The following is a 13547-nucleotide window of genomic DNA, read 5'->3' as shown; positions in this document are numbered from 1 at the left end:
TAACCCCGCCTGCGCTAATGGGATACGCTGGCGGAGCACCAGTGAAGGGTGATAGATGAGAATGAAAACAGGTCAGTTAGCCTATCATGATGAATTCATCTGGAATCAATCATGATAGTTTCCAGGGAGAACCGCGAGGGGGTCGACCTGGTTGGGTATATTGCTAGCAATGGGGCTCTTAGTCTCCATTGCTAACAATCCCTTCCCCCCCCCCCCCCCCCAAGCATCAGGTTTGATGCGCGTGATTGCATGAAATCTATTTAGTACTATTTGGTAATACGCAATAATTAAATGCAGGTGCGAGATAGTAATTTATCCTTAATAACATTATCATGTAAATCCGTGTGATAAAAAATGCAAAAATGTGCCTTTTGTGTGTTATTTTGTGTTTTTACACTAATTAGACTAACATGACTCTAATTCCTGGTGAATCCATCATTATGGAGTAAATGACCTGACTACATCCTGAGGGAGGCTTTGTACAAAAGTCGTTTGCTTGGGTACCTCTGTCCCATTCGTGTTTCTACCGTGAAGCAGTTGTGTTTGCATGACTGTGTTTCGGTTTGAAGGATGGGATATGACAGTGAATTAACAGGGTACAGAGGAATAACATCTGAGTCCTCAGGAATGGCAACGGACGGTGGGTATCATAAGCGAAACAGTATACTCTGTTATGTCCATGGTACTGCTCATGTCTATAGGCGACGGTTACCACTTTCCATCAGGTGGGCTATCGGCATACACTGGCGAGGCACCAGTGCTAGATGACAGGTGAGGATGAAAGCAGGTCAGTTAGCCCATTGTGACGAATTCTACAAGAATTAACCACGATGATTTCCAGGGCGAACTGATAGGGTTTAATGCTAACTACTAGACCCCATTACTAACAATCCCTTCCCCCTGAATAAGGGTTTACTCTGTTTCACAAATAATGATCAAGCATGTAGTACTCATATTGGAGAACAAATAGGTCCTTATTTTATAATGACATAAGATACTTTTTTGATAAAAGTATCTTATATCCTAAGGACCATTTAGGGTACTTAATGGATAAAAAGTACCCTATATACTTTTCATAACTATTACTTAGGGTACTTTATGGATAAAAAAAAAGTACCCTATGTACTACTCATTATGACTACTTAGGGTACTTTTTAGATAAAAAAAGTACCCTGTGTACTACTCATTTTGACTACTTAGGGTACTTTTTGTCGGGTCAGCTAGTGAAGGCATGACCACAATATCTTCTATCTTTAAACACCTTTGGATTTATGAATTGCTGGATTTATACCATGCATTTTAATCCTAGATACAGACTAATAGATAACAATATATTTTTATTACAATATAATGCATTAAAATAAAACATAAATACAGATAATCAATGCAAATATTTTTTATTAGATATCGCCATAGTAACTTTAAATTATGTATGTGTGATAAATAAACGTCTAAATATAGTAATTGGCGTAAATTATTTAAATTTGCAAATTTAAAATTGTTTTCTCTCCTAATTTCAATGTGTTAATTTAAATATAAAATATAAATTATGAAACTGCCGCGTGGTTCCGGAGATGGACCACCCCTTCCTTTCCCTTGGCTGTCGTAAGAGGCGATTAAGGAAACATAATAGCCGAGAGATGGACAACAGTGTTTTTAAAACATCACCAAAGCCTAATTGCGGCTGCCAATTGACCTGCCAATCGTGGCAACTAGTGGCAAAATCCACCAATAGAGGGAGATTTATGTTATATATATATATATATATATATATATATATATATATAAAAAAAAAATATATATATATATATATATATATATATATATATATATATATATATACAATAGAATGAGCTCATTCTTTTTGAAACCGGTTTGAAAAGAACCAATTCTCTGTAACTACAGTACCATAATCTAGAACAAAATTTTATTTTATCAACTAACTAACTATCTAGCTAAATCTACAAGAGCACTGTTGTCATGAACGTGATATTAATCGTGCAATGAGTCTGTGTGCTGTTTGCGTTTTGTAATTTGTTGCATCACTGGCGTTATGCGTGGAATTCCTTCATGGATGTATGCGCGGGCGCACGCGCCACTTTCGCCTGTTACACGAGTATAATTTTTTTAATGATCTATTGTACTTTTATTGTAATTTTTTTTATATATATATATACAACTTAGAATGGCAAACAAGCTGACGGTCCACCTGATGGAAAGTGGTAACCGTCGCCTATACACATGAGCAGTACCATGGACATAACAGAGTATACTGTTTCGCCCATGACACCCCTAATGCGTTGCCGTTCCTGAGAACTCAGGTGTTATTCCTCTGTACCCTGTAAATTCACGACAAATCCCACCCTTCAAACGGAAACACAGCCATGCAAACACAACTGCTTTACGGTTGAAACACGAATAGGACAGAGGTACCCAAGCAATCGACTTTTGTACAAAGTCTCTCAAAATTTGTTGTTTACGGTTTGTTACAATTAATATGATAAATAAGCAATTTATATCATTATTTTGTACATATTGATTTTTTTTTAATTTATTATTATTCTGATATCAGCTATTAATTGTATCACTGTTAAACATAGGGAGGCCTAATGGGGGGTGTTGCTAGTAGTGCCACATTTGGCAGATCAATTGGCAACCGCAAATAGGCTTAGCCGTTATTAGCATTTATACATAAAATAAACGTAGATATGTTAAGGAAACGTTGACTTCGTCAGTTTGAAAATACAGCATGCTAATTAATGTGAAAACAATAGTGTTTTGAGTTGTATTTACAAAATTATCTTATGAATAAATAATTTTTACTTTTGACTCTTTAACACTTAGGTATCCGTCTGACATATTTATTTATTTGTTACAAGTTACAATAACAGTTTGCAAACAGAAATGAGCATGCTGTTAAAATGAAGACAATACAAAAATTTATCAATACGCAGTTTGCCAACCTTATATTGTAAACATCATTTAGCAGTAAGTTAGAAGTAATAGTACGTTACTGCAGCGGCCAGCAACTGAGGCATTGATGGACGAACGTGCAAATGTGGGACGAGGCGTAGACGAGGCACACATACGTGAGTCCATCAATGCCTAGTTGTGGCCAAGGCTTGTATAGTACTTTTCTCAAATAATGCGCGGAAATCAAAAACACAATTTTAAAAATGACGAATAGCGAACAATAATAATTTTTCACGCGCCATTTTTTTGTTCAATAAACAGATTTGCAAGCGTTCGAAATTTAAATAAAACCTTTATCTGGCCATGTTTCAAATTCCACAAATTACAGACAGATATGGATTTTCTGGCCGCAAAACATACAACTACAACTTTTGCCGGCCGCTGCCCGCATGTATCTGACCAGTACGGCAATTTTGATTTATCTCTAAGAATATTGTCAAAATAATGCTCATATTTCCAAGCATGTTTGAGAAAATGTTAGAACGCTTTTATAGATGTACATTACATTACTGATTACAGTTATGATCCAAACATATTCCATTTCAAAATTACATAATAACTTCTTAAACCTAATAGTACTCTGATGAAAGATAACGAATTTTTCGCTAATTTTGTTGAACGATTGACACATCCGATGAATAGGTTTACTTTGTGAAACATTATTATTGGTCAATCTGTCTAAGGAGTCTCATGTATAGTACTTTTTTTTTTAATCGATGAAAATGGATTGGTAACCCCGCCCGCGCTATCGGTATACACCGACGAGGCACCAGTGGAAGATGATAGGTGAGAATGAATGCAGGTTAGTTGGCCCACCATGATGAATTCGACAACAATTAAACATATGATGGTTTCCAGATGGAACCGCGTGGAGGTCAACCTGAGAGGGTATATTGCCAGTAATGGGGCTATTAGACCCCATTACTAACAATCCCTTTCCCCCCTATGTATAGTACTGGAACCTGTATACCGAATGTTAAAGGATACGGGTTCGATTCTTGTCGAAATACAGTTTACAATAAGGGTAATATTAAATACCGTCTAATATAGAACTTGTGATATTTTTTTTATACAATTTAGAATGGCCAACAAGCTGACGGCCCACCTGATAGAAAGTGGTAACAGTCGCCTATAGACATGAACTATACCATGGACATAACAGAGTATATCGTTTCGTCCATGACACCCCTCATGCGTTGCCATTCCTGAGGACTCGGGTGTTATTCCTCTGTACCCTGTAAGTTCACGCCATATCCCACCGTTCAAACCGAAACACAGCCATGCAAACACAACTGCTTCACGGTTGAAGTAAGAGTAAAGGGCACACGGGTATGCAACCTCTTGAAGAGTTCGAATGGGAATGATATACGGGAACTACATAGAAGCGGGCAACGCCGCGGGAAACGGCTAGTATGGAGGGGAAAGGGATTGTTAGTAATGGAGACTGAGAATCCTATTGCTAGCAATATACCCAACCAGGTCAACCTCCTCGCGGTTCCCCTGGAAACTATCGTGGTTAATTCCTGATGAATTCATCATGATGGGCTAACTGGGCTGTTTTCATTCTCATCTATCACCCTTCACTGGTGCTCCGCCAGCGTATACCGTTAGCGCAGGCGGGGTTACCATACCATTTTCACCCATCAAAAAAACGGCTAGTATATTATGAATAAAGCTGTATTACGATGACCATAAATAACTAAGATAAGGACAGGAAATGAAACTATGAGGTAATGTTAAAAATATGAAAGTTTTCTATATTGTTCAAATATTCGTTATACATTCATGCTAGAACTGCTGAACAGATTCCGATGAAATTCGATACATAAGCGATTTTTAAAGTCACTTGCAAACAGCGTTAATTACACGTGTAACATTTTTTCTGAATAAAAGGACATTTAAATGTACAATGTAAATGACTCAGAGTGCCGTTTGGTCCCGGCATAGAACGGCACCGAATAATTATGTATACCGATAGCGCAGGCGGGGCTACCTTTCCATTATCACCCATTAAAAAAAAAACCTATCATCTCTCACTGGTGTCCCGCCAGTGTATACCGCTAGCGGAGACGGTGTTACCATTCAATTATCTTCCATAAAAAAAAGGCCGATATGAATGACTCATAACCGGATTCCTCATTTTCAAACACAAAGTGGTAATTCAACAAAAATAAAATTGGACCAGAACAAACGCATCTGTTATAAGTTTTATCAACAATCATGAATATGTAATGAAACTAGCGACCCGCCCCGGCTTCGCATGCGCGCACATTACACCACATACACATTAGAAACTTTAAAATTATCAGTGTTTCTCTACAATATTATGTATGTATTATACACATAAACATTCCTCTTGAATTCTATCTATTAAAAAAACAACATATATATATATATATATTATATATATTATATATATATATATGTATATATTATATATATATATATATGTATATATATATATATATATATATATGTATATATATATATATATATATATATATATATATATATATATATATATATATATATATATATATATATAATATATATATATATGTATGTGTATGTATGTATGTATGTATGTTTGTATATGATAATATTTATATAATAGTGCGCCACCTACTCTTTGTCTTTTTCTCAATGTTCTCTGCCCAAAGGTTGTCTGGAAGAGATTGCTCAGCGATAAGGCCGCCTTCTGTATCACTTCTCATTAATATTTACTGTATTTGTTATTTCTCTTTTTACTTGGTGCAATAAAGTGTAAAATAAATAAACATCAAAATCCGCTGCGTAGTTTTAAAGATCTAAGCATACATAGGGACAGACAGACGGGAGGCGACTTTGTTTTATACTATGTAGTGATAGTGGGAATTAATGTATAATGAAATTGTATGTTATTTTAACGGCATGAATCATAGAGCTTGTAATTTACGCGGCATTTATCTGCTAATGAGTCCAGAATATTTGTACGAACTTTGCACTTGTAGTTCGAGATATCTCTTTCCACAATAGCCTACGTTCATTGCTTTAATAACAATAAAGTATTATGTTCTGTTAATATTATATTTATGTTTATATTTATATAATATATATAAATAATAAAGTAAAATAAGTAAAATAAATAAAGTAAATATTGTTATGTGAAGTCACAACAAGGTAACTTTTAAAATAGTTTTTGACAATCTATCGCCGCCATTTTTATTTTATAACAACTCGCGACTGTCTACACTAATATGACCTTACCAATACTATAAATTCCTTCCTTTCCCGTGGGTGTCTCATGTCCTGTGGGTGGGAACTGAACGGTCGAGGGATGGGCAGCAGCGTCCCTCTTAAAACATGACCAAAGACTAACTGCGGTTGCCAACCTGCCTGTCACGCGTGACAACTACTGGCAAAACCTTCCAAGGGGGAGGCTTAAGTTCAGCAGTGGACGATTAAGAGCTGATATGAAGATTATCACGGTACTCACCTCGTAAAACCACGCGAACTTATCGTACGGCAAGTCGTATGGCAGGAACGGTATCTGGCTGGCGATATTCAGCAGCGGGTCCTCGATGCCGTCGAACAGCCACGAGGTCACGTTGGCGGTCACGAACATGTTCTCGTGGATGAGTCTCAGGAAGGCATTCGCTAGTATTCTCTCCAGAACATTGTTGTACCGCAGTTCGTAGGCGACGCTCTGTGTAGGGTAACATTTTAAGATTTATGTTGGTATTAAATTAATTATATATATATATATATATATATATATATATATATATATATATATATATATATATATATATATATATATATATATATATATATACTATAGAGAATAGAAGAGGCAAATAGTTGTGCCATCTTATACGACATGACGATTTTTTAAAGAGCATATTAGAAGGAAAAATAGAGAGCAAAAGAGGAAGAGGAAGACCGAGGAATAACAATATGGGACAGATAAAAGAAACACTAGGTGTCATGTCGTATAGGGAGGTCAAGGATATGGCCTGGGATAGAGCTGGCTGGAAGAAGATGAATGAATTAGTTGCACCGACAAGAGGGAACTCTTAAACGAAAAGAAGTTTAAATTACTAAACCGATTGTGATGAGAAATATAGAAAAACAATTTTTCGAATCGGTTTAAAACTGACGGAGTTATGAGGTAATAAAAATATAAGTTATAATAAGTAATTATAATAACTCAAAACTAACTAAAATATTTTACTAAAAACACAAAATAAGCAAAAAAAAACCTTTTTTTTTGCTTATTTTGTTTTTCTTATTTATTTTAGTCATAAAGTCACAAACAGACATAGCAAAACTCACAGTGGTTTGTCCGGAACACTATAAGTTCTGCTTATAAAAATCTAACTGAACTATTTTCAGCAATACACTCTATCAGGTCGACCTCCACGCGGTTTCCGGATTACCATTGCAGATTAATTCTAGTGGAATTCGTCACGATGGGCTAACTGACCTGCTTTTATTCTCATCTATCATTCTTTACTGGTGTCCCGCCGGTGTATACCGATAGCGCAGACGGGGTTACCATTCCATTATCACCTGTTAAAAAAAAACCTCTATGGTGTAGGCCAGTGATTCTCAACCACTGTGCCGCGGCACTTTTGTGTGCCGCCAAATTGTGCAAATATTTAAAAATTTTGTCATAAACTATTTATGCAGTGTGTGTGTGTGTGTGTGTAATAAGTAAATAATTTTTATCTTTTCCTTTGTGTGCCGTCAAATTTTGAAATCGTTAAATATGTGCCGCAACAAAAAAAAGGTTGAGAATCACTGGTGTAGGCTTACGTTCAGCAGTGGACAGTTAACGGCTGATATGGTATGCGACGCTATGGTATGGTATGGTATGGTATGGTATTTGGACTGCGTGGATACTTGGCAATAAACTTTGCTAAGCTTTAAGGAAAAACTCTGTTTATTCATACGTTACTTCTGATTGTTAGCATACCAATATTTTATTCAAAATTCAAAATTCAAAAATCATTTATTCATGTAGGACATTTTAGCCGCTTATGAACGTCAAATTTTTACATTATAATTTTATTTTTTCCCCTACCGTCCAGTTCGGTATATAGATCCAATTGAGAAGAACTGGCAAGAAACTCAATTTAATTACTTTTTTTTTTTTTTTTAAAGCCAGTTTATTTACAATGTATATTTATATAGGTGTCTATGTCTAACATTAAATGAAAATTCAGTGCATGAACAACTATTGCCATGCACACTCGTCATTCAAGTAATTTATATCTTATATTATATTATTATCTTATAATATTTTTATATCTTATATTTATATCCTCTTATTTTATTATGTATCATAACATAACTGTTGTGAAGTGCCACCGTTGCTGATTTGATTTAACTACAAAATGGTGATTTGACATTTCCGGCATAAACATTTACCCGCCAAAATAGTCGACATAAAAACTAGAAGTAACGACCAACAGTTGACAGTTGTTGATTGAACATTGACCAGTGAAGACGTATAATTTGCTAAGTCGCTTTAATACAAATGTATTTTAATTGCAATGTTTTGGAAGTGTTAATACATGAGTTGGATTCTCCTGTAATGACGCGAGTTTTATTTCATAACCACCGACCTCTTAAATGATCTTATCTGCTGTTTTTGTAGGTGCTCACTAAAACTTATTGCCAATGAGCGAGAAAGATAGATATTTTATAAAGAGTACGCCACAATTATCATCCTTCTAATATTAAGGAAATAAACATATTAGAATGTCTGTTATCGTGTCTAGACGGATATGATTAACATACCAATATAATCAATATAACAATTATTCTATTTGTTAATCTAGGATATAGTCTAGGTGTACAATAAATTATATGTATATATATATATATATATATATATATATATATATATATATATATATATATATAGCACATTACTGTATATGCAAATATGGGCCGAGGCGTAGACCATATACATGAGTCCATCAATGCCTAGTTGTGGCCAAGGCTTGTGTAGTACTTTTCTCAAACAATGCGCGGAAATCAAAAACACAATTTTACGTTTTAAGTTCAATGACGAATAACGAACAATAATAATTTTTCACGCGCCATAATGTTTCTTTGTTTTTTTTTTTCAATAAACAGCTTTCTATTTGCAGGCCAGTTCGAAATTTAAATAATACCTTGTATAAGTTGCCTCATTGGTAGCCATGTTTCGAAGTAAAAGGTCATTCCATTTTTAAATTACAGGACAGATATGAGTTTACATAGTAATTTATCTGGCCGCAAAACACGACAGACATGGATTTTCATACAACTTTTGCCGGCCGCTGCCCGCATGTATCTGGACAGTACGGCAATTTTGATTTATCTCTAAGAAGATTGTCAAAATAATGCTCACATTTCCAAGCATGTTTGAGAAAATATATATATAATAAGTAGCAACAACACGTCGTACCATCACCAAAAGCTATATATTGTATATTTTATATATATATATATATATATATATATATATATATAATTTTATTTATTTAAACTTTAATGCAATTAATACGACCATTTTTCGCTGAGTTATCGGACTTTGAATGAAAATAGACCATTTTCTCTTTAGCGGAAGCGACCTTACCTGCTATCCGACTAATGTAATCTCGATCTATGGGCTAAAAATCACAACAGTTCCCACACTTCTATCCTGAACTAGACAATCGAATATGAACCATTGTATATTCAACAAAAAATAACATCTGGAATACATGAAGTACTTTTATAATTACTCCTCTCCATCCAAAGGTTGCCTGGAAGAGATCGCTCTTAGCGATAAGGTCGCCCATTGTTTTCTCATTGTGATTATTTCTTGTAATTATTTATATTTATAATAAGTTTACTATTGTAATCTTTTGGAGGAAACAATAAAGAGTATCTATTTATTTATCTACTTTTATATTATACCTATATTGAGGGAGTTGTGAAAAAATATGTAATCCGACATTTTGTGGCGGCGGCCATCTTGGATCGATTTCTATCAAACATAGCTAAGAACACTCACGACTAATTCACATTTCAAACAAAGAAAATCGTTATGATTTTTTCATTCATCGGGTACATCCGTTCGGAAGCTACGATGTCACAGACAGACAGACACATCAAAATAAATATAATCTAGACGTCGACACGTTAAATATAAACAATATACAATGGAAAACAGAAGTTCGTTTCTCGTTTTTTTTTTTTGAAAAAAAGCCTTGTTATTTTTTGAAGTCGGTATTTAAAGTACAGCTCCAAATCATACGCACCACTATTATTGGATTGATGCTGGTAATGTTGTCCGAGAGGCTGCCGTTCGACATCTCCGGCTGGAAGTGCCACCACCGCTGGTTGAAGTAGGTCAACGTGTTGTTCTCGTTGTTCCACGTCATGTTCTCCTGGTTGGTCCACGGGATAACACGAGTTATTACATTAATATTTCAACAACTCTCCCCCACACCCTTGCGGCGACCCCGTACAGGCAAACGCAGTGTAGGACGACCCCCCACTAGATGGAGCGACTACCTCCAATCCATTGCATGGAGTCAGTGGATGCAGGTGACCCCGTACAGGCAAACGCATTGTAAGACAATCCTCCACTAGATGCAGCGACTACCTCAAATGCATTGCATGGAGTCAGTGGATGCAAGTGGCTCGGGGCCGTTCCTCATGTGAGTCTATAGTGGAAACCTATGTCCAACAGTGGACTGTTAAGGGTTTAATATGATGATGAAGATTGCGGCTTGAAAGGTGGCATGTGGCAGTGAAATTAGAGAACATAAAGACATCTTAGTTTGGGAGGATAGTATATTGTTAGTAAGACGGACTACCAGACCTATTGCTAGCAATATACCCTCCCTCATGAGGTTAACTTCCACGTGGAAACCATCTTGAATTCCTGGTGTATTCATCACGATGGGCTAACTGACCTGCCTTTTAATCCCACCTATCATCCCTCACTGGTGCCCCGCCAACGTATACCGATAGCGGCAGGCGGGGTTACCATTCCATTATCATCCATTAAAAAAAATTGCTTTCTAACCGTGTTTTTTTTTTTATAAGTATATATACTTTATTGCACTTGTAAATTACATTGTTAATGCATTTATAAATATTGTGAGCAAGGGTGGACTTATCTCTGACAGAGATCTCTTCCAGTCAACCCGATGCAGTTAGAAAGCATGTCGTTAGCGGGCAACTGAAGTGCTACAACTATTAATATTTGGAATACATAAACAAATATACAGTTAAATATATAAAATATTTTTTTTATATCGGTCGAGTAGTTTATGGCTTCATCCAATACAAACAAACAAACAAACAATAAAATGTTCCCTCTTTATAATATTAGTATATATAATATAACAAACTAATATCAAAATAAAAATCGAAAAAGAATGTTGCGTTGGTTTGGGGCCATTTGGATATAAAGAAGCATTACGAAAGAGATTTATCGAGCAAGAATGAATATATATAATATAACCAAATAAGAAAGAAGAAAATTAAAAGAAGAGCGTGTAGAAAAAATTGATGAATGTGGAGGAGGTTTGTTTGAATCGAAGCATTTGGCATTCAATTGTTTCTGCCTACCCTAATGGGAGACAGGCGTTACAGATATGTATGTATGTAACAAATATTACCTTGGTATGTATTTCCCGATAGACATAGGGTCCTAACTGCACCAGGCGAGGCTTCACGTTCTTGCCAGCGAGGATGTCATCAACATTGCTCATGTTGAAAAGGTAGCACTCCAAGTACATGGGGACGGGCGGTTCACGCCACATCTCGAACGACATTGACTCGTTCGTCAATACCATCATCTGAAACAATGGACACCGTCAGTTTGGGATTCATTGCAATAATTAATTTATTAATTGAAGTAAAAGTAACGCCTTAATTATTTAACACTAAATCTACCGACATTTCATATATATGATGGTATATGTATGGTATGTGTATATGGTAGGTATATGTATTTCATATATATGATGGCATGGTAGGATTAGGTATATACCTAATCCTACCATGAGCGGGGGGGGAATGGGATTGTCAGCAATGGAGTTTGACAGCCCCATTGCTAGCAATATGCCCTATTAGGTCGACCTCCACGCGGTTCCCTCTGGAAACCATCGTGAACAATTCTTGTTGAATTCGTCACGATGGGCCAACTGACCTGCTTCATCCTCACCTATCATTCTTCACTGGTGCTCCGCCAGCGTATCTCGATAGCGCAGGCGGAGTTTTTTTTTTTAATTGGATTAAATTGGAATGGTAACCCCGCCTGCGCTAATTTATCGTTGAATTCGTCACAACGGGCTAACTGACCTGCCTTTACATCTTCGCCTATCACCGCTCACTGGCGCCTCGCCAGTGTATGCCGATGGCGCGGGCGGGGGTTTAACTTTTATTTTATTTTTTTGATGGGTGAAAATGGAATGGTAACCCCGCCTGTGCTAACGGGATACGCTAGCGAGGCACCAGTGAAGGATGATCGATGAGGATGAAAACAGGCCAGTTAGCCAATCATGATGAATTAATCTGGAATTAATCATGACAGTTTCCAGGGGGAACCGCGAGGAGGTCGACCTGGTTGGGTACATTGCTAGCAATGGGATTCTTAGTCTCCATTACCCTTTCCCCCCTTCGCGCGGGCTGGATGTCAATGGCTGAAAATAGCATGGTAACACCCCTACCATGCTATTTTCAGCCATAAAAAAAAAATCCCATCCCCCTTATTCCGGTGGTTTCATATAAGAACTTTGCCCTTTCCAAAGCTAATGATTAATAGTCATAAAAAAAAAACTATTATCTCGTAATACTCATTGGATTGGATCGATAAAAAGTATCCATATATAATCCTAGATGTAAACTAATATTGGATAAGATTTGAATGAAGATAAACGTAATATATTTAGAATAAAAAAAACATATACAAATAATCTACTAATCTGTCCTTACACACTTATCTTTTCTAATCCTATTAGTGATACAAACGAGAAAGGTCGTTAGGATATATGGATGGAAAAACTACTAAACGGATTTCAATATTATTAGTCATTCGATGTTATTATATAAAGGCAGGTCAGTTAGTCCGTCGTGATGAATACACTTGGAATGGGGGGAAAGGGGTTGTTAGTAATGGAGACTGAGAATCTCATTGCTAGCAATATACCCAACCAGGTCGACCTCCTCGCGGTTCCACCTGGAAACCATCATGGTTAATTCCTGATGAATTCATCATGATGGGCTAACCGACCTGTTTTCATTCTCATCTATCACCGTTCACTGGTGCTCCGCCAGCGTATCCCGTTAGCGCGGGCGGGGTTACCATACCATTTTCACCCATCAAAAAAGAAATACACTTGGAATTCAGCACGATGGTTTCCAGGGGGACCACTTGGAAGTCGACCTGATAGGGTTAATTGGATAGCAATGGGACTGGTATTCCGCATTACTAACAATAGCAGTTAGGCTTTGACGATGTTTTAAGAGAGAGACGCTACTGTCCATACCTCTACCATCAAGTTTCCTTAATCGCCTCTTACCACACCTACGGGAAAGGTTTG

The 13547-nt window shown here is 36.5% G+C and overlaps 1 protein-coding gene and 1 long non-coding RNA gene across 4 annotated transcripts in view; both read right to left on the bottom strand.

Moving 5' to 3' along the window:
* Positions 1–13547, bottom strand: part of LOC128201606 (uncharacterized) — a 91456-nt gene that overhangs the window by 11327 nt on the left and 66582 nt on the right. The gene's annotated exons all lie outside the window — the stretch shown is intronic.
* LOC113513798 (protein croquemort-like) overlaps positions 1–13547 on the bottom strand; it is a 31190-nt gene that overhangs the window by 11327 nt on the left and 6316 nt on the right. For both annotated transcript variants that reach the window (XM_052899068.1, XM_052899067.1), the window contains exons 3-5: positions 11622–11801; positions 10251–10379; positions 6449–6658 (exon numbers count right to left, since the gene is read on the bottom strand). In XM_052899068.1, coding sequence (XP_052755028.1) covers positions 6449–6658; positions 10251–10379; positions 11622–11801 — 519 coding nt within the window. The remainder of the gene's footprint in view (positions 1–6448; positions 6659–10250; positions 10380–11621; positions 11802–13547) is intronic.

This window comes from Galleria mellonella, unplaced genomic scaffold (assembly GCF_026898425.1).
Source record: "Galleria mellonella isolate WM207_F2 unplaced genomic scaffold, CSIRO_AGI_GalMel_v1 utg56, whole genome shotgun sequence".
Taxonomy (NCBI): Eukaryota; Metazoa; Arthropoda; class Insecta; order Lepidoptera; family Pyralidae; genus Galleria; species Galleria mellonella.
The sequence above is the reverse complement of the archived record's forward strand: the minus strand, read 5'-3'. Positions and strand labels throughout refer to the sequence as shown.